The sequence below is a fragment of the Tasmannia lanceolata genome, unplaced genomic scaffold (assembly GCF_043159265.1).
Source record: "Tasmannia lanceolata isolate RefF3 unplaced genomic scaffold, GAP_Taslan_0.1 ptg000008l, whole genome shotgun sequence".
NCBI lineage: Eukaryota > Viridiplantae > Streptophyta > Magnoliopsida > Canellales > Winteraceae > Tasmannia > Tasmannia lanceolata.
In genome coordinates this window covers 29,976,518-30,004,248 of record NW_027518685.1, presented here as the reverse complement: position 1 = coordinate 30,004,248, position 27,731 = coordinate 29,976,518, and the positions used below count along the sequence as shown (strand labels likewise).

The window sequence follows — 27,731 nt, the reverse complement described above, 5'->3', positions numbered from 1 at the left end:
GCCTTTAGGGTGGATGCTGCAAAAAATGAAAACCAAACAGTTCAAGAGAATCTGATCAAACCACTCAAAATCAATAAAAAAATCACTTATGTCAAATCCTAGGCTTTCCTTCTCTATTATTTTCTTCTTCTTTTTTTAATGTACTTGACCCAGCTTTTCTCAACACCGAGACTTTGAGCGTCTCATCGTCGACCTTCTGTGCGTCTGGTGCTCTTACTACCTTTTGCCGGTAGGCTATTCTGATGATGAATCTGGAAGGCACTGATGACCATGGATTCAGCATCGACAATCATATTACAATGATGTCTCTCTTCTGAGCTCTCCACTCCACCTTACTCTCAATTGTTTTCCATGCAACAATCTACCCTACTTTGCCTGATCTTACTTGATCGAGCTTGATCTTTCTTACTGGCTCATTCTTGAAGCTTCACCATTTGCTACAGCTTCCTCTCTCTCTCTCTCTCTCTCTCTCTCTCTCTCTCTTTGTATTCTCCTCCGATGAATAGGAAAAAACATCAAAATTTGAGAGAAACAAGAATATTTTGTATTAGAAAATAAGACAGTCTAAGGATCTTTGATAAAGAGAATAATATGAGGATCGCTGGTGAAATCCATTGCTCAATGATTTGTATTGAGTTTTTCGAACCTGGAATGAAATGCTTGTTTAAGTCCATAAAGAGATTTCTTAAGCATACATACCAATGAATACCAATGAAGAACGTGATGGAAGACGAAGGCTTGTAGGTGGAGTCATATAGGTTGTTTCTTGCTAGTCCCCGTGCAAGAAGACACTTGACATCCATCAGAAACAGTGGCCAATGACGTGTAGATGCTATGTGATGTAGTGCTAGATTGGCAGCCATGTCATGCCTAGGTGGCTTGGGTTGGCCTTGTAAGTTGTATTTCATTAAGTGTGTCTGGTACGTTGTGTCTAGTTAACAATTGTGTTAAGTTTAGTAAGTTGTGTTATTGAGAATTGAAGTAGTTAATGTTGTGGGCAGTCTTATGAAGGAATTCTATAAAATTTGTTGTATGAAATGGATTTGGGGATTTTGGACAAACTTATATTATTGATAATATATCAATTTGGTTGAGCATTGCTCTTTTTTCCTTCTCTTAGTTGTGTTCTTTTGTTCTACTTGTTCTTCCCTCTTAATCACCCTCATCATCTGTTATCAGATTCAGCATTACTCTCTCTGAGCTTCTGTTAACTTACCAACTTCTCCTTAAGCTTAAGCTATCAGAGAAATGCGTTATTTATCTTTTATACTTTAACACTCCCCCGGACGTGTGGCGCACTTGGCAAACACATGGCACATGTGGTTCCCACTTTGGGCCGACCATCGCATGTGGATTTTTGCTATCCGGGAGGTTTGAACTTGAGACCTTTGGCTCTGATACCATTTTAACTTACCAACTTCTCCAAAAGCTTAAGCTATTGGAGAAAGGCGTTATTTATCTTTTATACTTGAACAGCTTCGGTTAGCTTTTTTTCCATGGCGGCCCGAAGATGTAGAGGAATACGTGTGGTATTCGGATGATGGACAATTTGAGAGATAAAAGAGGTGATGAACTTCAAGTACTTCGAAGACAATTTGAGCAACTTGCCATGCAACTTGAACGCCAAGAAGCTCGTAGTGAGCATGAAGGGTTAAGCCATGGAAATTCTAGTGATGAGTCCGATATGAACCCCTTTGCCAATAATCATAAGGACGCTAGGTTGGAGAGGTTCTATCTTGATTTCGACATTGTTAAGATTTAGTGGTTCGATTTCCTTCCTCCGTGAGAAGTGTGTGTTATCTTGATGTTTTTTCTTATTATTATGTAGTCTCGTTGTATTCTCGGGTGATCCACCTCGGCTCTGCTTTTTTAATATATTATCATTTCAAAAAAAAAGATTGATGTGCCGGAGTTCCATTGTCGGCTACAACCACTAGAGTTTCTTGGATGGCTTTGTGTCATTGAGAAGATCTTTGATTACAAGGAGACATTTGAAAGTGAACATGTCAAGCTTGTAGCTACAAGGCTGCATGGATACGCTTTGACTTGGTGGGACAAAGTTTAAGAGATGAGAATTCACAAATGAAAGTGTAAGATTTCTTCTTAGGAGAATGAAATCAAGGTTTAGAGGAGAATTTTCTTCCATTGGACTTTCTCAAATTATATTTCCACAATTCAACAACCTACACCAAAAATCTAAGAATGTGTTGGACTACACCGATGAACTTTACAAACTCATGGCTCGTAATGATTTAAAAAAAAGTGAAGATCAACTTGTGGCAAGGTATATTGGTGGTTTGAAGTTTACTATTCCTGTTGAAGTTGAAATGCACTGATTATTGAGTGTGATGCTTATCAACTAGCCTTGAAGGTGGAGGCTATACTTGCTCGTCGTGGTGCTAAGAAGTTTGTGGATGTCCTTCCAAAGGTGAATCTCTTCACATGTCGGGGATGCAAATTCAAAATCTGAACATTTCAACAAAAAATCTACAAAATTAGCCCCAAAACATCAAGTTGTGGCAAGGTATATTGGTGGTTTGAAGTTTACTATTCCTGATGACGTTGAAATGCACTGATTATTGAGTGTGATGCTTATCAACTAGCCTTGAAGGTGGAGGCTATACTTGCTCATCGTGGTGCTAAGAAGTTTGTGGATGTCCATAGTCTCTGTCCTTCCAAAGGTGAATCTTCACATGGTGGGGATGCAAATTCAAAATCTGAACATTTCAACAAAAAAACTACAAAATTAGCCCCAAAACATCAAGTTGGAAATCTGTACAGCCGCTCCAACAATCCAAACGCTTATTTCAAGCATGGTTAAATTGGCCATTGTTGCAAAGATGGTTCCAAAGAGGCAAGTGGTGACCTTCAGCGATGAAGAAAATGGGGATCTCGTTGATGATTCAAATCAGCCATATATGACGGGGAATGTGACATGCAACATGATGAGATTGAACCCGAGGGAGTTGAAAGCTTGGTGATCCAAGGAGCACTTGCTGCACTAAAAGTTGATTCTAATGATGATTGGCTTTGTTCTAATATTTTCAAGACTCGATGCTAATCTCATGATGAGATATGCACCATTGTGATTGATGGTGGGAGTTTTGAAAACATTGTATTCATGAAATGTTGAACAAGCTCAAGCTCCAAATCGAGCCCCATTTAAAGCCCCTATCAGCTTACATGGTTCAAGAAGGGTTAGTGAGGTAAAAGTTACAAAGCGATGTCTACTTTTATATTCAATGTGTGAAAATTATCGCGACCAAGTTTGGTGCGATGTAGTTCCTATAGATGTTTGTCATATACTCCTAGGAATGCCATGTCAACGTGATAGACATGTCACTCATGTGGCCGTAAAAATACATATGCCTTTATGATGAGAAAAAGAAATTGTTCTTTTTTTAAAAAGTAAAATTAGAAATTGTTCTTTTGCATAGCAAAGAGGCAAAGACACCCAAATCTTTACAAGAGGGTAAGAATTTTGTCAGTCTTCAAAATTTCCAAAAGAAAGTGAAAGTAGTGGTATTGTGTACATACTACATACTACTTGCTAAAGAATTAAAGAAGTCTTTTAATGTGCCTAATGAGTTAGAAACTCTCTTGGAGGAATTCAAGGATGTCACCCACGAAGAGTTACCTAATGGACTTCCTTCTCTAAGAAACATTCAACATCAAATTGATTTGATTTCCTTTTCTAATCTTCCTAACAAAGCTCACTACCATACGAGTCCTAAAGAAAATGAAGAGTTGAATAGGCAAGTCATGAAGTTGTTGAAGAAAGGCTTCATCAAAGAACGCATGAGCCCTTGTGTGGTGCCAGCTTTATTAGCACCAAAGATAGATGGAACATAGCGTATGTGTGGACATCCGTGCCACTAACTGGATCAATATCAAATACCGGTTTCCCATTCCAAGAATTAATGATATGTTTGACATATTTTCGAGTGTAAAGATATTTTTCAAGATTTATCTTATAAGTGGCTACCATCAAATTTGGATCAAGCCGGATGATAAATGGAAGACCTCTTTCAGGATATGTGAGGGGGCTTGTTATGCCCTTTGCTTTCTCCAAAATGAATCAATTCTTTCATCCTTTCATTGGAAAATTTGTTGTTGTTTATTTTGATAATATTCTTATTTATAGTCAAGATGAAAGTGAGCATTGAGATCATTTGAAGGCTGTTGTAACCACTTCGAGAGGTGAAAAACTCTATAAACCTCAAAGTATTCTTTCATGACAACTAACTTTTTATTGACTTCCACTGGGATTAAATTGGATGATGAGAAGATCAAAGATGTTTAAGAACGATCTATACCAAAGAACCTGCAAAAAGTGAGGAGTTTCCATGGATTGACTTCATTCTATCTTCGATTCGTAAGAAATATCAGCACTATATCAGCCCCTTTGACTAATTGCATGAAGAAAATGTATTCAAATTGTAAAAGATAAGCTATCTAGTGCTTCTGTACTTGCTTTGCTTGACTTTGGGGAGATGTTTGAGGTTGATTGTGATGCCTCTCATGTGGGCATTGGCGGGAACTTATCCAAGAAGGTCATCTCATTGCTTTCTTTATTGAGAAATTCAACGAAGCAAAGAAAAAGTACTCTAACTATGATGCCGAATTTTATTCCTTTGTTCGAGCACTTCGGTATTGGCGGTTTGATCTTTATTCAAATAGAGTTTATCTAAATTCCGATCATGAAGCTTTCAAGCACATCAACAATCCAGAAAGCCTAAATTGAACACGTGCAAAGTGGGTTGCTTTCTTATGAGAATATGCTTTTGTCTTAAAAATAAGAGTGGAAAATGCAATTAAGTGGCGGGGATGCTCTTAGTAGAAGACTAGCTCTTCGTAATTCTATGAGTGTGCAACTTTGAGGGTTTGATGCCATTAGGGACGTATACCAATGATGAGGACTTTGCTGAAATTTGGAAGCTTTGCAATGAAGGGAAACATGAAGATTATCTTCTCCAAGATGATTTTCTTAATAAGGGGATTCTCCTTTGCATTCTAAATTGTTCCCTTAGAGGATACATTTTTAAATATCTACATTTGGGAGGTATAGGGGGAGATTTTGGAAGAGACAGCTGGGATGCTTATGTGGTAGGAAGCTTGCAACAATAAGGCCAGTCGTCCACACTTCTTCATGCCCAACCCTTTCAACTTTGGGCTTGCGCACACATTCATATTCTCTTGATCCTTGCAATCACACTGCACTCTCCCATGCCCATTGTGGGTTGTTACATATATGCATTCTCACATACAAGTAAACACATGCAACACACATACAACTGTTTTGCTCATGAAAGAAAAATATTTTACCGTTTACCGACCTGTTATGTAAAGTGGTGCCGAATATGCCAAAGCATGCAACGGATACACTCAGGTTCCTACAATCCACTACCACATCCTCATGCTCCATGGAAGATTTTAGTACGGATTTTGTGGTTGGCTTGCCAATAACTCAATGAGGTAGTGATTCTATTTTTGTAATTGTTGATCGTTTTTCTAAAATGGTTCATTTTTATTCCTTGCAACAAGACTATGGATGATTCCTATGTTGCTAATTTTTATTTCAAGGAAGTGGTTAAACATTTTGGTATTCAAAAGTCCATTGTTTCAGATAGAGATACCGAATTCATTAGTCATTTTTGAGGTGTTTGTGGAAACAGATTGATAGTGCCAATCACCCTCAAACTGATGGACATAGTGATGTGGTGAATTGAACCTTTGGAAATTTGCTTAGGAATTTGGCGGCAAAGAGACCCAAGCAATGGGATATGGTGCTTCCTCAAGCGGTGTTCTCTTATAATTATATTGTGAATTATTCCACCGGAAAGAGCCTATTTGAGGTGATCTATGGAAAACCTCCAAAACACTATCTTGATCTTGCACCCAATCCTAATCCATCATTGTCAAACAAGAAGGCTGAAGTTTTTGCTACCACCATGTCAAGAATTCATGAAGAAGTGATGACGAATCTTGAAGAAAGTATTGAGAAGTACAGGAAAGCGTGCAATACTCATCGCCAAACAAAAATCTTCTATGAAGGTGATCTTGTGTGGGTTTATTTTAAGAAGGAAGGATATCACCCCGGTTCCTATAACAAGCTCAAGGAGAAGAAGATTGGTCCATGTTGGATTCTCAAGAAGATTAACGATAATGCGTACAAGATTGAGCTCCCTCCAAATATCAACACTCTTCTAACTTATAATGTTAAAGATTTGTCAACATATCATGGAAAGTTTGATGAAAACTCGTGGTCGAGTTCTTTCTCATTCGTGGAGGATGATGCAATTGCAACTCTGGCAGCCACGTCATGCCTAAGTAGGTTGGGTTGATTACCAAGGGCTGTTGAATGCTTGGAAGAGTTTTTCTACAACTACCTGATATATTAATCCTAGTAAGTTGTATTCCATTAAGAAGTCTTGGAAGTTGTGTTTCATTAACAATTGTCTAGTAAGTTGTATTTCATTAAGTACGTATGGTAAGTTGTTTCATTAACTAGTGTCTAGTAAGCTGTATTTCATTAAGTGCGTCTGGTAAGTTGTGTTACTTTAAGTAAGTTTAATAGGTTGTGTTATTGAAAATTTTAGTTAATTTTCTTGGGAGAGAGTCCTACGAAGGAATTTTATAAAATATGTTGTATGAAATGGAGTTGGGGATTTGTGCAAACTTTTATTATTGATAATATATCAATTTGGTTTAGCATTCCTCTCGTTTCCTTCTTCTCTTGGCTGTGTTCTTGTGTTCTACTTTCTTTTTCTTCCCTCTTAATCACCCGCATCATTATATGATTGAAAGTGTTTGAAAATTGTATTTAATGTTCTTGGGAGAGTCCTACGAAGGAATTCTATAAATATGTTGTATGAAATAATGGAGTTGGGGATTTTGTACAAACTTATATTATTGATAATATATCAATTTGGTTGTCGTTTCTTTCTTCTCTTGGTTGTGTTCTACTTTCTTCTTCCCTCCTAGTCACCCGCATTGTTATCTAAGTGAAAGTGCAAACTGTAGTCATCTTGGCCCGTTGAGCTAGTGCCTCGTCATAATTATTCTCATACCTCCCATTCTGCATGGTTTTGAATTTCCACCAAAAGCGACATGTTTTCGTTTCCATCATCATTGAAATGCATAGTAGGTGTATTAATTACACTCTTTCAATCCAAACTTGGAAGCATATCGGTTTTAGTAGGAAAATTTCAATGAAAATCCTGTAAATTCCAAAAAAAATAAAACATATGGAAACATATGCAAATGGTAGAAATTTACGATGAAACTTCAGAAAATGTTCAAAAATTACTTATTTTATTTAAAATTGGATAATAATTAATTTCTAGCTTTAAAAAATAATAAATAATATTTTAAAATTAGAAAAAAACTACATGGAGAAGACTTAAATAGAGTTGTGGTTGAGGGAGACTCCCTCAATGTGATTCGTTTGTTATCCGGTTCTCTTGTTTTTCCTTGGAGATTAGTTCATTATCTTAATGAGATCAAAGACATTGTAGGCAACTCTCATATTTCCTTTCGCCAAATTAGAAGGTCTGCCAACGGTGAGGCGGATAGGCTTGCTAGTGCTGGGGTGGGCATGGAGGCCTTCGAGCAGTTTGCTTTCCTTCTCCCGTGATTCTTGACTTTTCTTAGTTTGCTTTCCTTCTCCCGTGATTCTTGCCTTTTCTTATATATATATATATATATATATATATATATATATATATATTTGTATTTGACCATCTCGGTCTTTTTATTTAATGAAAGCTCTGACCATTCAAAAAAAAAAAAGAATAGAGAAGGAAATTATACAAATGACATAATTTGCCCTATTGCAGTGGTATATATTACATTTTAACTAATTTTTGTATTTTATTAAAAATTTAAAAAATTACTTAATTAACAAAATCAAGGCATGTGCAGATTTAGCCATGTTCTACATAAAATTTATGATGTATTTTTTCTATCTTTGTTATATTTTTATAAAATATTTTAAAATAGAAAATATCTTTCTTTGTCTTATAGTGTATTAGTGGCATTCTATAACACATAGTTTTAAAATTCCCCCACGTCATCGCAGACCCTCCCAAGTCGACTCCCTTTTACGTTTTTTGCCGCATTACGTGTTTTGCCGCCATGTTCTATGTTTTGCCGTATAGGGTCAATAAAAACTCCTTTGACTTTTATGAATTATGACCGCGTCAACCGAGTACTCAATTGGGTCAACCAAGTACTCGACCATGTCGTGCCGAGTCGACTAGGATTTTCTTCAGCTGCGTTCCACGACGCATCCACATTTTTAGACACTTTTTTTTTTAATTTCTTAATTAATAAGGTGTGTGAAAACTGCTATAACAATATATTTTAGTTACATAATTTTATTTATATGAATTGCACTTGAACTACCATTCCAAAAAAAAAAAAAGAATTGCGCGTGAAATGTGGTGTATGTATTTTTTTTTTAACGGTCAAATGTGTTGTAACTATAACAAAAGAAAATGTGTTGTATGTATTGTGTAAATATTACTATGAATTACATTGAAATGTGGTATTTACTAAATTATCGGACATGCATGACAATGCATGTCACTAGGTGTTCGATATTAAACCATTAGGGGTTGTTTATGTTATGTTTTTTAGTGTGTATTGGTGTTTATTCTAACACTTCCTAAAGGTTCATCGTAAGTGCCCATCATTTCCATATAGTTTCATACGTTTATGTGATTTTAAAGGTTTTTCACAGAAATTTACATCCAAAATTGGCATGTTTCCATTTCGACCATAATGCATACTAAGATCAAAACCTTAAACCTTGCATGCTCGTATCCCTGAGCAACTAAACTTGTCCTGTATCTACCTAGGCTTCATATGACTTGATGTTGATTAACTAAAGCCCTCTGCTCTCAATAACAGAGCATCCGATGGGCATTGAACCAGATCCCAAATATTATTTTCGTACAATGCTTGACGTTCATCCATAGACTTTTTTCTAGTAGTCTTGCTTAGATACTTGCTTATGGCTAGAAGAAATGACTGTGAATCCAGGTTATTGGATAAAGCTTTTGAATGGAAACGAAAATGGCCAAGAGGATTAAAAGGATGGCTAGAACGACGTTTAGATGAGGATGAAGTTGAATCACATATAGGTGTAGTACCTTGCATAGGTGAAGGATTTGGTACAGGAGTAGTCGATAGGATTAATCACATTTTCTTCTCGTGATAAGTAATTGTGGGTTGTGATACAAAGGGAATATTTTGCTTGTAAGGAGTATAGTTGGCATCATCATGAAAGGATGGTCGCTGTCATATACTGATTCTCAGCTCTGAGGTTGGATGAAGTACTAAACATGTTGATTGGTGCAATGGTGTTCTGCAAGACTTATGAATTAGCTACGACCAAATTTTGAGGAGCTTAGGCAACAAACAATACCTTGCTTTCAAGGCAAAAGGAGGTCTATACGAGTGGTCCTTGACCGTGAGGCTTTTTGAGCAGTACAGTGCACTATGCACTTTTATGCGATTCATGGATCATGTGCTTAAACCCTTCTTGGTTAATTTGTTGTATATAGTGGATCACTTTTGACATCTACATGAGTGGTCGATGAGGCCTTTTTTCGCTGTTCGGTGCTCCATGCACTTTTATGCATTCCGGATTTTTTTTTGAATGGCATGTGCTTATATCCTTTACATGTAAGTTTTTTGTATTCCATGGCGACATACATATTTACAACACTTAGATGGCAGATCACTTGCAACATCTATAGGAAGTTCTTACCAAAAAATGTTGTTTGTTACTTGTAAGAAGTGCAATTTCATGATGGATGTCCTTTTGTTTTTCATCCATACAGTTTCACTCGACGAGATTAAAGTTGCAATGGCGTACTGTTTTTTATTCATAATTTAATTAAAAAAAAAACTAGTGGATAGAGCTAAATATAGATGTGTGACTAGTGGTGTGGTGTGTAAGTTGTCACCTTTCCAAAGGACAAACTCAAAAAATGTTTCTCTACATATCTTTACCGATTCCGAAGACACCATGGAAAGAATTTAGTACGCACTTCGTGTTCTAGGATTGTCGATAACACAGAAAAGTGCATATTCAATCTTTGTTGTTCTTGATAGATTCTCTAATCATAGCTCATTTCATACCATGCAAGAGAGCAATTGATGCTACGGAAATGGTGTGGTGTGGTGTGTAAGTTGTCACCTTTCCAAAGGACAAACTCAAAAAATGTTTTTCTACATATCTTTACCGATTCCGAAGACGCCATGGAAAGAATTTAGTACGCACTTTGTGTTCTAGGATTGTCGATAACACAGAAAAGTGCATATTCAATCTTTGTTGTTCTTGATAGATTCTGAAATTTCTGAAATGATCACATTGGATACGGATACTAAATTTTTTAAGGTACTTTTAGAGAACATTGTGGAAGAGGTATATTTGTTCCCATCACCCTCAGACACTATGGTTAGGGAAAAGCCCTTGAATGGAATTTGGTGCTTCCACGATTGAAATTTGCCTGTATAGTCTTCAAGAATTGCACGGCTAGGAAAAGCCAGTGAATTTTCATGCCTTAATCTTTCTCTATTACTATCAACTTAGAAGATTACATGTGATGGTGATGCTATGGCGAGAATCGAGATAAATGGTGCAGTCACATGATGAAGTCTGAAGAAATTCAAACCTAGCAATGTAGAATACCAAGAAAATTCTAATATACATTTATGGGCAAAAGATTTCAAGGAGATTTTACAAGGGCTCCGCTCGCGTATAACAAGATTTTTGCTTAGTGCATGTAATAAAATTAAGCTCTGGAAGTTCATGATGTCACCCATTGTTTGGAAAATCTTACGATTGACGATTTGATTTTACAATTCAAATCAAATCTTATGCATAACGATTTGCATCCCATGATTGAATCTTAATTTGTATGAATCTTACGATTTTCGATTGAATCTTACGGTTCGATTGTAAATCGTAAGATTCATATGATTTATCCAAATTCAGTTTTGTATAAAAGAAAATTGGACCCTCTTTCGAAAGACCACATTTCATTTCTATGTTACGAGAAGCCTTCAAAATCTCTCATTAGAAGGAAGAAGACAGGGGAGTAGGAGTTCGAATGAATCGAACCAGTCAAGCACAATGCATGTGCTTGAAGGCATTACTTACATCGAGGTGGGAGACGACTATAATGAGGACAACACCGTCGACTCTAGTCTTTTATGATTGATATTTGTCATTTGATGTTTGAGACTTTGAGAATCGATATGATCTTGTGTCTTTTTTATTTTTAAGATTATTATCCAATATGCATGAGTTTGGATGAGATATAGATGATTTCTATAAGTCAATTTTGTTAACAAACAATTTGTATTACGATATTGAATGACTAATCATGGTAATTTCTATTTGAATTAATGAATTTGGATGAAAAATGAATAATTGGCTTTTTTTTTAAATTCTGTAACTTGTTTATAATTTTTCAAAGCATAAAAGCTTCTTTATATATATATATATATATATATATATATATATATATATATATGAGAGAACATTTCCTACACACTTGTGTAGGTAAGTTACCTACGCACTACCTTAAAATACAGTGGGGGCCCACATTGTTTGGGTGATCCAAAAATTCATTTGAATGATCCTCACATAGATAGGGTGTCCACAAAAAATCAGATCCATAGGATCATCCTAACCATTCAAACTATGGAGGCAAAAAATGGACTAATTTGTGAAGGTTTATACACGTCCATTTTACCTCCACAAATCGTAGGGTTGGGATGATCCTATGGATCTGATTTTTTGTGGACACCCTATCTATGTGAGGACCATTCAAATGAATTGTTTGGATCACCCAAACAATGTGGGCCCCCACTGTATTTTAAGGTAGTGCGTAGGTAACATACCTACACAAGTGTGTAGGAAATGTTTTCTCTCTCTCTCTCTCTCTCTCTCTCTATATATATATATATATATATATATATAATTTGAATGAATCTTATGATGTGATTCGACCCCTATTACGATTTACAATTCGATTCCGATTTTCAAAACATATTGTCACCTTTGTTTTAGTGTTTGTACTTGTATGGGTTTTTTTGGGAAATGAAGAAGAAGAGATTCTAGAGTGGGCTGATTTTATTTTGAAAGAAAGCTTCAGCAGATCTTTATTTTAGCAGTGATGAGCAATGGCGATGCTATGGTGAGATGAATGGTGGAGTTAGGGATGAAGTTCAATGAAAATCAAACCTAGCAATGCAAAATGCAAGATGATTGTAACGTACAGCAAGGGGCAAACAATTTAAAGAGATTTTGAGATGGTGCTTTCTCACATGAGACTTTTGGTTTGTACACACAATAAAGTCAGCACTAACGTGATGGACCCATACAAATTTTTGAAGTTTATTAGCTATGATGACTGCCAATTTGAGCTGTGGAAGATCTTGAAATCTCTATTTTAGTCTTTTAGACTTGTATGAATTTTATGGTGCTAGAGAAGGAGATGAGGATGAAGAATGGGCTCACTTTATACGTAAGAAAGCTTCGACAAAGTTCGATGGCATACTTGAGCGAAGGAACATTGGTTCGTCTAAAGATTCCGCTACTAAAACAACAAGGGTCAATGAGAAGGAATTGTTGAAAATCTACGCAAAAGCTAAAAAAGCATGCAATGATTTGAACATTGAGCTCATATTCCTTACACCTAGGAAGAATTAATGTCATGGCAAAAATCCATCACTAAATAGCACAAAAGGGTTGAACTTTAAGCACTAATGGTGGCCAATGTTTGACAGGTTGAACTTTAATCACATTTCTGAGGAATGGGCTAGTTGGTTGGAAAGGGACTTCTCAATGGAAGAAATCGAAGAGGCCCTGCAATCAATGAACCAGGACAAGGCCTTGGGACCGGATGGTTTCCCGATGGCTTTCTATCAAAAACACTGGGAAACAATCAAAGATGGCGTATGGGAATTTATGAAAGAATTCCATGAGGGGTATTATCAATAAAGCGGCAAATTCTACCTTTATCACTCTTATACCTAAGAAAGAAGGCACGGTTGGAATTCAGGACTATCGGCCTATAAGCCTCGTACACGGTATGTACAAATAATTGTCGAAAGTATTGGTGAGGCATATTTGCACTGTTATGGGTGATGTTATTTCAAAATATCAGGGAGCTTTTGTCCGGGATCGCCAGATTCTAGCCGGTATCCTCATCGCCAATAAGATCCTCGATACCATGAAGAGATCGAATGAAAGTGGTATACGGTTTCGTGTTGATTTTGAGAAAGCATACGACCATGTTGATTGGGAGGTATTGGATTACATACTCTTGCGTATGGGCTTTGGAAAAAAAAATGGAGAGGATGGATCTCGGCGTGCCTTAAATTGGCGACCTTTTCAATACTAGTTAATAGCTCACCCGAAGGATAGTTTTGGTGTAGTCGTGGGCTTAGACAAGGTGATCCTTGAGCACCCTATCTTTTCATATTGATGACTGAATCTTTGAGCTTGCTCATCTCTAAAGCTGAATCTTGCGGTTACATCGTGGGTCTAAAACCTAACTGGTATTCTCCCACTACTATAATGCATCTCCAATTCACTGATGATACAGTACTGTTTCTCTCATCCAATGTGGGTCAACTTACGAATGTGAAGCGCCTTTTCCGGTGGTTCGAAATTATTTCCGGGATGAAAATCAATTTATACAAAAGTTTCGTGGCTGGGACTAAGGTATGTAAATCAAAACGAAAGGGTGGACTTGGTATCGGGAAAATTAGACTCCGGAATATGGCCCTAGTGGGGAAATGGTTGTGGCGTTTTGGGACGGAAAAGGAGGCCCTATGGCACAATATCATTGGCGAGAAATATGGACGAGGCTGGGGATTTGGTCTGCAACAGTCTCTCCAACCATAAGGGATCGGGCGTTTGGAAGTCGGTTCGTTCCTCTTGGGAACAATTCATGCCGCTTGTCCGTTTCTGAGAAGGAAGGGGCGACGCTGTCCGTTTTTGGATGGACTAATGGCTGGGGAGCACTACACTTGCTGAGGAGTATCCAGAACTCTTCCGACTTGCACTGAATCAGGGATCCACAATTGTGGATTACTTGAATAAAAGTGAGGGTCGTGACAATATTTTTTGGGACATCCGCTTGAGGCTAAATTTGAAGGACTCTGAGATTGAACTCTTCGGTTCACTTATCAGCAAATTATCATCTTGCTGTTTCTCTCAATATGAGGATGACCGATGGGTGTGGATGCCGGATAGCCATGGTGGCTTCTCGGTTAAGTCTTTTTTAGTTAAAGAAATTGGAAAACCGTTGCGGCACTGTTCCCCATCTTCCCATGTCCATGCAAATGCTTTGTTCTGAGATGAGATAAAATTTCCTTTTCTTTCCCGTTTCTGCCTTTTCCCTTTTTGTACAAGAACGAAAAACAAATTCATATTGCATTGACAGATAACTAGTTAAACCGACACAATATTAAGGGAATTAAAATAGAAAATTTTGATAAAGCATAAAGGAATTAAATTTACATATTCCAAGCCTATATTGTGAGTAATACTCAAGCAAGTCTAGCTGTCACCTGCCGTTTTGAAATATGACATCTGTAGAACTAGTGACAACCTTACTGATGGTGTGAGGGAGGTCAGCCTGAAGGAACAGTCACACACGCCCTCTAAGTTTTACACACAACTTAATTCACTAAACAAGTGACTAAGTATACGAAACCCAGTTGTTTTATTATAATACATAGTACTGACGATGGAGAAATATACTAATGTTTTGATCCATTATAATAATACATAGAACTGACAACATATTCTATGTATTGTAATACATAGAACTGACAACATATTCTATGTATTGTAATGCATATGAGAAAATTCATGAAAGTCATTTGATTTTTCCTAAGTATATAGCACTGAAAAATTAAATTCATACATGAAAAATTATTGGATTTACATGGTTCTGATGAAATGAATGAACATGAAAATCATTTGATCTTTCCTAATTATATATAAAACAGCTAGTTTTAAATAAATACATGAGAATGATTTGATCTATGGAGTATTGACGAAATGAATGGGTACGAAAATCATAAGATATTTAAGTATATATAGAACTGACAGAGTTGATAATTTGATTTACAAAGTCATTTGATCCCTAGAATTTTCAAAACCAACATTAATATAAAAATACCATTTGACGCTTATGGAAGCACAGAACTGATGAAATCCTTTATGGATATATTAAAAATTATTTGGTACCTATGGATTTATAGAATTGTCTAACTCATTAATAGTTATATTGAAAATCATTTGCTATTTTAGGAACGCATAGAACTGACAAGGTTATTTATAGATATATCAATTTTTTTTATACTTATGGATGTATGGAACTGTCTAATTCATTAATAGCTATTGTGAAAATCATTTGACACTTTAGGGATGCATAGAACTGACAAGGTTATTTATGGATAGATTAAAATTTATCTGATGTTTATGGATGTACAGAGCTATTAAAATCATTAATAGATATATTAGAAATCATTTGATACCTAGGGATGCATATAACTGGTGAAGTCATTAGATATGTATATCAAAAATCATTTGGTACCTAGGGATGTATGGAACTGACAAAATTACTAAATAGGTATATCAAAAATTATTTGGTTCTCATGGATACATAGAATTGTCGAAAATGTTAACTAGGTATATTAAAACCATTTGATACTCATTGGATGCATAGAACTGACGAAGTTACCTTCGAAAATTATTTGGTAATCACGGATACATAGAACTTTTGAAAACATTAACTAGGTATATTAAAAATCATTTGATGTTCATTGGACGCATAGAACTGACGAAATCTCAAATAGATATTTCGAAAATTATTTGGTACTCATGGATTCATAGAACATTAGTGAGGTTTATTAAAACCATCTGATACTCATTGGACGCATAAAGCTGACGAAGTTACAAATAGATATTACGAAAATTATTTGGTATTCATGGATACATAGAACTGTCGAAATCATAGAGTAGGGTATAAAAATATCATTAGGTGCGTAAAGAATTGGAGAAACCGATAAATAACTATATCTAATCGTTTAATACCTAGTCTGACAAGGAAATGGTTTAATCTATAAATGCATGCTATAGAACAAGAAGTAAAAGCCTAGGGTACTTGTATAGGATTTGCAAGTGGAAGAAGACCAAGCCAAACCTCCTCCTTCTCTCCTTCCTTCTCTCCTTCCTTCTCCCTCTCCCCCCTCCTCTCTCTCTCTCTCTCTCTCTCTCTCTCTCTCTCTCTCACTGTTCACGTTTTCTTTTGACCAAAAGGGAGTGGACGAATTTAGAGTTCTCCCTTTTTGGGAGTATCTAAGATATAAATAATGATTGCTCAATCATATACAAGATTTGCTAGGATTTCCTTAAATCAAGATGCTTGGATGGTAAGTAAAAGCTAGAATGAATCTGTTTCCATTTAGGTTTTCCTCTAAAATTTGAAATTCAAATACCTTTTCTAACCAAGAGATGTGCAAGCCAAAACTTCCATAAAGAAAAGTCAATTAATGGCTCAAAGATATCTATAGAATATTCCCGTCTATGTTTTCAACTTTTGAAATTTTAGATTCTTTTCCAATTAGGGTTTGTGCCGTCTTTAATTGTTAAAATAAAAGAACGAAAGTCAATTTAATGGGATTAGGAAGGTACAAAATCTTACTAATTAGTGTTCTAGTTTATTTAACATAAAGGGTTACTATTTGGGTCCTGTGGAAGGAACGCAAAGCAAGGATATTCAAGGGTTACTCTAAGGAAGCCCGATACCTTTTCAATAAGGTGATTGCATTATCTATCTCATGGGTCAAAACTTTAGAACCTTTCAGATTCGTATCGGCATACGATTTGTGGCATGCGTGGAGACAGATATGTTCCGCCACATTCAACAATCCTAAAGTGGTACAAGCATGATTCCTTCCGCCTCAAGGGTTCCTCAATTTGAATTTTGATGGCTCTAGTTTAGGGAATCCGGGACCTGCAGGTATTGGTGGGCTTTTAAGAAATAAGAAGGTGGATATCATTTGGGCATTCAGTGGGCCAATAGGGGTGGCAGATTCAAATGAGGCTGAAGTTTGAGCTATCCATCAAGGAATTTATTTTCTCCGAAGTATAGACATGAATAGGGTGGTGGTAGAAGGGGACTTGCTCAATGCCATAAAGTGGCAAAGAGACTCCCATAAGGTGCCTTGGAGATTTGCATCACTATTTGATGAGATTCAGGATGGGATTGGAACCTCTTCGATATCTTTCAATCATATTAGGCGGACAACAAATGGAGAGGCCAAAACCGAAACCTTAAATTGTGGTGTTCTTGGACTGCATGTGCAGTGAATTTAGCAATCATAAGAGGTTCTAGAGTTTGCTTTCTTGTAGATTTGTTCTCTTATTGATTGACTTGAATATGTAGGCTACGTAAGTCCCTCCGGTTTGGAATGCCTCTTCCTGTAAATAATCTGTTTTTTCTTTCTTTTTCCTTATAATCTCCCAAACTCTTTCCTGTTTTTCCCTTGCTAGATATTCTGTTGATCAGGTGTTGCCTCCATCCAATATAACTTTGTCTTGATAAATACAAATAATTTTAGTGAGATAATGCGGGCACCAATGTAGGTCATTTGAGGAAGATTTTGATGTGAAGGACCTTGGGGTGTTGCACTACTTCATAGGCATTGGTTTTACATGATGAATTGTAAACCACTTAGCACCCTTGTTGCTTACACTAAGGAGACTGGTAAAGGAGGAGAAAAAAATAAAGTTCCCTCTTATGTATTAGAACTATGGTAGATGCTATTCGGAACCTCAATTTTACCAAAATCTGATATTTTATACGATGTAAGTCAGGTTTGTCAGCATCTCCATGACACTTTAGGAGCATCTATAGGCAGCAAAGTGAAATGAGGTATATCAAGTGAACTATGAATAATGGATTGTTTTATTAGAGATTGGCAAGCTGAAATTGTTATCTAGAAATCTCGTTAGCGATGACTTGAGAGCATTTTAGTCATCTACTTATCATTGATATATAAGTCAGCACTTTGAGTATTGAATAGAGAATTACCACAAAACTTTTCCTCCTTATCCTTCTTTCTCTTTTCTTCAATCCTTACAGTATGGATATGCCAAACACATTCTGAAATTTTGTTCCAAAATGAGAAAAATAAAAACAATCAGATTCCTGGAGTTTCGAAGCAGTTTGAAGAGGGTCCACCTCTTGCTCATCTCAGAAAATGTTATACTGACAGCTGTAGACTCCTTTTGGCACCAAAATCTGTTTTTCTATCGTCCTTTCCAGCATGGGTTCTTGTTACCTAGTGGAATTCAGGGGCTGAACATTGGCTTTATAAACCCCCAGTATTCCTCCATTTTAAATTGTTTAACCTTAATTATTAAGAAACAAAACTACACAGATTGCAGAAGAGAGTGGTCAATCTGCTCGTGCCTACATCCTATAGTTCATCGTAAAATCTCTGAACATTTTTACATGAACACTTTTTGTAAAGAGTATGAGTGGGTAGTTTTTTGATAGTTTTTGCTACCATTTTTGCAAAATCAACATTGTTATCTGCTTTGAGTTGCAACTGGTTTGCGTAGTTGCATGTTTCTAAAGCAATGTATCAAAGCTGTCAACTCCGTCCTGTTTCTACTTATTGTTTCCATTTGCTGCCATTTTTGCAACTTTACAATGCTTGGTTTAATCAGTTGTATGTTAACTGGACATGAGTTGCTGTTCATTTGTTTTTTCTTCTGGTTTATCTTTAGGCTACTGATATTGGCAGCACCGTGTTTTAATAATTGCACAAACTGATCTTGTCTTTTCTGTTTTAATGGGCATCTGGGAGCTGAAAAGACAAGATGAGTATGGGCAATTATTAAAACATGGTAGTGCCATTATCAGCAGCCTGCCTTTATTTTGTGTTAAAAATTTAGCATTTCAAAGCTTGCCCCTGACAGTAATTTGACAAACTCATGATTTTAACACTACTTCCGCATATGTTTACATAGTTTTTCATTCTTCAGGAACTTCTCAAAGTAATTGAAAATTCGAGGGTCAAGATCGGAGCTTTAAGGTTTCAATATTTTTGCTAGTTTTTTTTAAAAAACTCAATTTGTTCTTTATGTTCCAATTGCCGCTCTTTGATGCAGCTGTTATGGGTTCAAATGGTTTTAAGTATCTCAAAGACAATTGCCCGTCCCTGCAGTCCGAAATTCTGAAGACGGTGGCGGGGTGTGAAGAAGAATGCAGCAGCGGGGGAAAGAGCCGGAGCGTGTGGGCCCAGCTTTCAGATGGTGACGATACCAACAACGGCCGGAGGGTAAGGCAACGGACAACTTGATACTAAAAAGGGAAAACTCGAAACTAATTTGTACAATGAATCTGGAAAAAAAAACATTGCCTCCTTTGTATGAATCTCTTCTTCTGTATGCCCTTTTATTGGATGATGGCAATAAATTTGGATATTCTAGATCTCTGCAGTGGTTTTAGAATTGTTGTGTGGATTAGTTGGTGATTTTTTTTTTATAAGGTAATGATAAATATCCAATCAGATTCAGAGGGTTAGGATCATCCTACGGAGATGATTTACAGGGTAAAGCCTATTTACATTTTGGCTCAGCAAATGAACGGTTCGGATCATTCTATTAAGTAGGTCACGCTGTACTTTTTGAATAATACCTGACACCATATAATTTCTAATATAATTGTCGCATGATTGGTTTGAAAGATGTAAATTATTTGCAGATTTTTTTTGAGGAATTGAAGAGTGCCCAATTCTTCAAAGTAGTTTGAGTTTGTTGAATTCTCCGCAATTTTGCTAATTATAACATTTACTGTATATGTTTCCATGAGTTGTTATGGGATGCACTCTCATGTTCTTACAAAACCCACTCCCTTTGGACAATTATAAGCCTCCAATATGTGAAGCCTTTTTTATATATAATGTAGACCGTTGGGGGTTAGACCTAGTTTAGGGTGAGAACTATCCAAATGATGATGGATTTTAGTGTAGACCCTTTCAATAGCAAGGCCTAATAGATAATACTTTCTATCATCCGCCCCTTATACCACGAGGTCTGTCTACAAAATCCATAGCCATTAGCGGGGAGGAGAAGAAGAAAACAAAGCCTTTCGATGTTCTGTTGATGAATTGGGGATTTACTTGTCTTGTTTGGTTCTCCATATGGATTTTGATGGGCAGGGATTTCTGCTGATGAAAAAGAGGAAAGAAGAGAACCCACTTGTCATTTATTTGTTGATGTTTGAGTGTTGTTTTGTTCAGGGGCCTTGATTGTATGTGGGTTTTGATTGGTGGGAGTATTTGCTAGTAAAAGAGTGGGGGAATTTTTCAATGTATTTGGTTGGGTTTTCTTTTGGTTTCTGGGTTTTGGGGTTCCATTGGCTATTCTCTTTTCGGGTAGTCTTAAAATCCTGCCTCTACTTTGTAAAGCTCTGAAACCGAGCAAGTTCAAAAGAGAAGAAAGGAAACACGAAAGACAAAGTGCTCTTTTGGGTGGCTTTGATTTTTAAATGAGAGAGGGGCGCTAAGGTAAACTGTTTATATGATGGCCACAATGTAAATAGGTCGCACTCGTAAGTCATCTCCATGGGATGATCCCAACCCTCTGATCTAGGCTCTGTTTGGTTGCCCATTTTAGGGGTTGTAGGAGTTTCAAATGATTGAGATCTCTCCAAAGATCTCCCAAAAGCATGTTTGGTTGCCATTTAGAACTTTGACCACTAGACAACTTCTAGACATTATTATTACATTTTATCCTATGTGGCGGAGATGCCCCCAAAATCTTCTCCCCAAATTTCACCATTTTGAGGAGAAGATCTCAAGAAGTTCTGGTTCTATTATATTTCTCTCTCTTCCACCCTCCATTTTGGTAATGGCACCACTCCATCTTCCACTAATCTTCTCGCGGATTGCCGGACAACCAAACACACCCAATCAATCTTCCACTATTCTTCTCCTAATCTAATCTTCTTGTCTACTCCCCTTTGACTTCTTCTTCTTCTCCTAATCCCCACCCAACTTCCAGCAACCAAACAGAGCTCAGATGATGTAACACTACAGATTGGAAGGTTGCGATCATCCTATGGAGATGATGTAACACAGCGTATCTATGTTGTGGCTTAACAAGAAGTGGGCCTCACTTTACTTTTGAAAAATACTCGACTTCACGCGTACAGTGTATAGAATCTCTGTTTTTTAAGGGAGATGATATTTTCACCCCCCTGCAGTACTTGCACACCCCCCTTATAACCTGATTTGAAGAATTTATAAGGGGGTGTGCAAGTACTGCAGGGGGGGTGAAAATATCATCACCCTTTTTTAAACCTTTTAACATATCACACCAATGTGGCAAGATATTTTTGTGCTTGAGAATTCTAAGAAGGCACCTACCCCAACACTAATCTCCACTTTGCAAGGTCTAAATTACTATTTTTGTATCTTTTTTGGTTTATAAACGGTGTTAGGTCACAAACTGTTTTAGTAAGCTGACATAACTTAGCACGGGCCAAATGCCAAAAAAAATAAAAATGGAATTCTTTAAATATATGTAAAAATGTAGGGAAAAGGAATGGAATATTTTTAAAGGGAAATATTATCAGCACAAAACCATGTTTTTTACAGTTCCTAGAAGGCTCTTACAAACCAATCAAAAAGGAAAAGACAAGCTGCGCTTGTGCAATTATTAGAGGATTTTTTTACCTCATATAGTCCAGTATTCTTCAAAAAGTACTGTACAACACATAGGATGATCCAAACCGTCCATTTGATGGGTCACAGTGTAAATAGGTTGTGCCCAAAAAATCATCTCCATAAGCTGATCTTAACCTTCCGATCTATAGAGGTTTTCATAATATACAGTTCCTCTATAGATCGGAGGGCTAGGATCATCCTATGCAAACGATTTTTTTGGGGCACAACACAACCTATTTAAGTTTTCGTCCATCAAATTGACTAGGGGCGCAACTTGGGTTGGGTTGGATCAGGTTGAGGCCAACCCTAACCCAACCTGAGATAGCATTCCCTCAAACCTAACCCAACCCACCTCTAAATCTCTCAACCCTAATCCTACCCATCTAACCCGAAATCAGGTCAGGTTGAGTCGAGTTGGTTAAGGTACGCCTTGGGCAAACATAAAAATACAATAACCCAAACAAAATCATGATAAACTTAGAGGACGGAGGTCAGGTTCGGGTTGGGTTGCCATGGCCTTAACTCTGACCCAACCCGATATTAAATCGGGTTCTCTTTTCCTAACCCAACCACTGTGAGGAAATGCCAACCCAACCCAAACCAAAATTGGGTTGAACGTGTCGGGTTCGGGAGCCCGACCCAAGTTGCACGGTTGCACCCCTAAAATTGACTGTTTGGATCATCTATGGTGTAGCAATACAGTACTTTGTGAAAAATACTGGACTATACGGGCTTAGGTTGTCCTGATGTCATTTACCCTTTTTAAAATGTTAATTAATATTCTCGTCAATTTGAAAAATACTGGACTATAATTGGCGAAAATTTCATAAAAAAATTTATGGTTGACTAATGATTTGTTTATAGCAATCCTCAGTCTCTAGTAGTGCGGGATTCTTTTACCCGCCACTTTTCCTGCACACTTCTCTTTTCTTATTTATCTTGGAGTAGAACAATTCGGAGAGAAACAAAAGAGAGTAGTGTTAGTTTCATTTGAGGGTTATAGTTCGTTATAGCCTTTAAATCTAATCCTTTATCTTTCCCAGTCGGAGAAGGAATTCAGCTTTCTGCAAAGTTCTGTGAATTTCCTTTTTGCCCATTTTCATTTTTAATCTTCATGGGTCTCGTATTGGGACGAATCCAAATCAGTTCGCAACGTGATTGATCTTCTTATCTTCTTGGAGGGAAAATATTTTTTTTTCTAAAGAACTTTTTTTTTTCAATAGAATTTGGAAACCATTCTCCGGTTATTTTTTGCAGGGTCTAGTGTTCTCTGGCCCAAGATTGAGACGAATCCAAATCAGTTTGCAATGTGATTGATCTTCTTAGAGGGAAGATCAGCTGTTGACCCACTTCGAGGGAAGGGTCAGTCCTGAAGCAAAAACACACTTGGGAATAAATTGCGTCCTTGATTTGAAAAAAAAAGGACTAACTACATGTTAAATGAAAAAAAAAAAAGACTACTTACGCGTTAAATAGAAAACCCAATTTGCAGCCACTTATCACACTTTTGAATAAATTTCTACATTGATTTGAAAAAAAAGAAGACTACTTAGTATAAAACTCATTTTGCAGCCAGTTAAAACCATGAAGGGGTGCATCACATTCCAGTATGACATCAATTCAACCTTCTCGGGTGCGGCCAATGAGCTTTCATTCTCCCTCCTCTCAGGGAGGCGGCATAAGCTCCGGCGAGTCCCTCACATATTCAACCTGGAATTAGAATTGCCCTTCCATTCCGAAACCGAAGTCTCCATCCAAGAGAATTCAGATTGCTTTCAGTTCATCATTCAGACGTACGATTTGGGGGATGATGTCCGAGCCCAGACAATTGAGATACTACCCAATATCAAGAAGATTGTTATAAGAGGGAGTAAGATTCTAGCATGGGCAATGGATGAATTAGAGCTTGATTTGTGGAGGTGTCAACTCCCACTTTATACTAGGCCGGAGCTCGCCAGTGCTGTTTATGAAGATGGGGAGCTTATTGTGACTGTCCCAAAGGGTGAAGAATAGTTGGGAGGAGAAGGAATTGGCTAATCTTTTAAGCTTGTGTGTGGATCTCTTGTTATATGCTTGTTGTGTTACTTAGTTAAGCAATTGCTCTTAATTATATGAGATTATGAGCCATTGCAATTTCTGTTAATTGCTTTTTGTTTTATAGTTTTATTTATTTATGTTGAAGTATAAATGATTAAATAACACCAACTCTGACGGCTTAAGCTTTTGGAGTAATTGGTTGTTTCACATTTTCGCCTTTCACTTTCTTCTGTATCATTCTAGTATAGGAGTGTAACTCGGGTCGATATTTGGGATTTCGGGTTGAGCTTTTGCCATAAAATTGGTTCAGGTTGGTTCAGGTTCGGGTTGATTCCTATTCAGTATTTCGTAAAAGCTCAATCCGACACGACCTAAGTTGCACCCCTATTCTAGTAGGATGGTTTTACATGCATTTTTTTTGGGCGCTCGAAGGAGTAGGAGATTATTGTGTATCTGTGAGATTTTGGGGATATTTCATGCATTCAATTACTTTAGAAATTCAATTTAATAGAGATCCCACAAAAGTTATATTTTTCTCTCTGAATATCAATCAGAAATTTCTTGCGAACGCCTATGTAGACATACATGGAACTTCCATTAATTTGGAAGTTCTCTCACTGAGAGTTGAGACCATGTTTTCCTCTAAAATCTTCATTTTCTTCTTGGAAGAATTCTGTAGTGGCATTTCATTCATGGGTTGTTTGCAGCAGCATTGTGTAGATCTGAGTATCATTCATGTCCTTAACGTGTAGTTGGCCTACATTTGGATCATTCAAGGATGCCATATTTGAGTGTTGCTTCACCTTTTCGTTTGAATGCCTGAAATTTTATTAGAAAAAACGAAGGCAAATGGCTAAGGTGGTCAAAGAATATACAATCATAGTCTGTATGGTAATAAGCAAAAATAATAAAGACACAAACACCAACCACCCTCAAGTCGGCAAGTGGTCAAGCGACATTTTGCAAATAATGTCGAGACGCTATAGTCATTGATTATTCCCTCTGTTTAACAGTTTAACTGAATACTTCTATTCCAATCTTTGATTATTTTCTCTGTTTTTCTTTTTTCTGAATGGCTGGTTATTATCTTTGTTTAATATGTTAACTATTACTTCCATTTCAATCTTTCCTTTTAACTTTTTTAATGTCTATTTGTCATTGTAGATTTTCTACATAGGTTGCAAGGTGTAACATGGGTTAGATCATTTTAGTGGTGGAATTTCCTTTTCATTTCCATTCGGTTTAATGCAGTCTACATGACTCTTTGATTGTGTGATATTATATTGCACTTTGTTTATTTAACCGAGGCTATATAAGCAAGTAGTCTTTAAAATTGTTCTTATGAGTAATTTATATCATGAGTGACGGATGCAAAATCAAATTCAACTAATCAAGCCTTTTCAGTCAAGTTTCAATGTTTCTCTCCTCAACTTTTATCTTTCTGAATAAAGATACTGTATCTTTCTTCAGTCAAGTTTCAATGTTTCTCTGCTCTTGAATAAAGATTAAAGTAACTTTCTGCACTTGTTCTATTTTTTTTTTTTTCTTGAACCATGGCCATGACTCTTTTATGTTCCCATCATGCCAAAATCACATGTCTCTCCATATGTCTCTTAGTATTCATCCCCTTTGAGAACCATTTTTAGTCAATAGAAGTACTCATCTTGCCTTTATGTCATGCTAAGTTTAGAGGCTTTATGGTCAAAGACAATGCTGCCCATAATTTTTTCTTTGAAAAATGATCTAACCCTTTGATCTGACCTGTGACCACAGTCTGTCCAATTTATGTTGAGACCACCCTAATCGAATGATCCTAGCCCCTTGATCCATCAAGCTTCATTAGGGCTCTTCCTGTTAGAAAATTGATGTGCAAATATGTAATTTAGGATTCGAGAATACCTTATAACAAATTAACCTCACAACTTAAAGACAGAGATCAATAATACTATTTTCTGCAGTAATAATCTGTAAAGAAAAAGAGAAATTGTTAGATCACTTATCGAGTTGAGGCACTAAGAATCTTCCTTGTCCTTAAGGCAAATCTCGCCCCCACTATGACGAATCAACGGTGCAGATGGGCGTATGCCTCCAGGATACAACAACTCTCGCTTTAGGGGTGTGCACTCACGCAGCCTGGATGCCTAAGAACTCGCTTATATTTGCCAAAAGCCTTGAGCAGAAAACCAGAGAGAAAACCAGAGAAGAGAAAGAGCAGAAGAAGAATCCGTCAAGAATATCTTTTTGTTTTCTCTAAAACCGATTTTATAGAAAGGTAATCGACACGTTAGGGTGAAACGTCACACTCTTTTAGTGCGTGAGAGACGTTTTCCAAACGGTCACTAAACCACGATTAAGGAATCTCAAACGGTTAAAAAGAGTTAAAACAAAATAAATAAATTCTTGACCGTTAAAAGGAAAAATAAATAATAGAAAAAGAAAAGCCTTAGGTCCACGCACGCGGCCGGGCGGCGCACGTGTGTGGTGAGATCAAAAGCCCACCGGACCCAAGTGGGCGATCCGTGCGCGTAGGATCCTCATGACCTCTTGCTCATTCATAAGGGTAACAGAGTGAAAGTATATATATGACCACTCTCATCCTCTCACACTTCCCATCTAGGACTAAAGTTTTCTCATGACTTTAGCCTTTTTGGAGGGAAGCCCAAGCAATTTGAATGAGAAGCCCAAAAGCATACATATAATGACTAAAAACATCCCATTGTAAGTTTGAATTACAAAAAGACTTTTTTCACATAAAAAGTCCACTTCCAGGTTCACATAAACCTTCGATTTTTATAGTCCTTTATCTTAGTCATGGGACTGACTACGAGGGTCAGCTCATGATGCTCTACAAGGTCGCCACTCTCAAGTACCCAAAAATCGATCGTTGGCATTGATCTGTAATTTCTCTCCGCACAATCGCTCTCTTCTTTTAGCTTGAGAAAGCTATTTGCTAATGTTTATGGAGATTGCCTCCCATGTTCCTGCTTTTTATCTCTGTTTGTTGTTTGGGATCAGTTTCAGTCTCATGATACCCAGCCCTTGTTTTTACATGCCTTTTGATGGGGTCCAAAATCTGCAACCAATCGGCTGTTGACACGTGGCCCTCACAGGGACCACTGCAAAGCCAACACTTGTCCCTGCTAGGTATGACGCCTGGACCAATCGGGGACTTCCACTTGTCCCTGCTAGGTATGACGCCTGGACCAATCAGGGACTTCCACCTGCCCCTCCTAGGTATGAAACCTGGTCCATACAGGGGTTACCACCTGTCCTGGACAGGTGGCTCAAGATCACTATAAATAGCCCTCACTTGTGCTAAGGTGAGGGATCTGAGATCAAAAACCCTAAGCTCTTTGCTCTGACATTGCTCTGCACTCCTGCTCATACTGACTTGAGTGTCGAAGCGCCCGTCCGGAGCACCACTCCGGGTTGGTCTTCTGACCCTTTGTATCCTTGTCTGTGCCCTTGTGCAGCACAGGACTCCATTAGCCCTTCAGCTGTGGCTTGCCAGATCAGCCCTTCCGGCCCTACCATAACCTGTTACCAATTTTAGACCTAACACCTTTGCCATGTAATGATGCATGCTATAATTCAGGCATTAAGAACTTGTTAGTAAGACATTGTTGGTTGGTTTGGAGATCAGAAATAAAGGATCCTGTGTTGCTACTTGATCTTTCCACTATTCTCTGGTCCTTTTTCCTCCCTCCATCCTTCACTCGGGCGCTTCTAAGGATTGCAAAACAACATGGGTTATCTAAAACAGCAGTACTGAGTCTACTGACAGCAAATGAAACTGTTGAAATGAAAGTGGACAACAGTTCACCATTCAAACACCTATACTGGGGCTCATCAATTGGTAGGATATTGGTTGTCCTATGATCTTATTCTTCTGAATGGATGAAGTACCTGTGTCG

At 37.3% G+C, this 27,731-nt stretch overlaps 2 protein-coding genes across 5 annotated transcripts in view; both read left to right on the top strand.

Moving 5' to 3' along the window:
* Window positions 1-19,543, top strand: part of LOC143885124 (BTB/POZ and MATH domain-containing protein 4-like) — a 30,069-nt gene extending 10,526 nt beyond the window's left edge. Inside the window, exons 4-5 of one of the 4 annotated variants that reach the window (XM_077389132.1) lie at window positions 19,094-19,143; window positions 19,276-19,414. In XM_077389132.1, coding sequence (XP_077245247.1) covers window positions 19,094-19,113 — 20 coding nt within the window. In that variant the 3' untranslated portion in view covers window positions 19,114-19,143; window positions 19,276-19,414. Of the gene's footprint in view, window positions 1-19,093; window positions 19,144-19,219 lie in introns of all 4 variants that reach the window. The other 3 variants (XM_077389131.1, XM_077389130.1, XM_077389129.1) reach the window with 3 other exon arrangements.
* Window positions 19,544-23,364: 3,821 nt separating this feature from the next.
* Window positions 23,365-23,793, top strand: LOC143882871 (uncharacterized). Its single transcript, XM_077386263.1, has one exon. It carries the CDS (start codon window positions 23,365-23,367, stop codon window positions 23,791-23,793), a length of 429 nt encoding a protein of 142 aa, XP_077242378.1.
* Window positions 23,794-27,731: the final 3,938 nt, after the last annotated feature.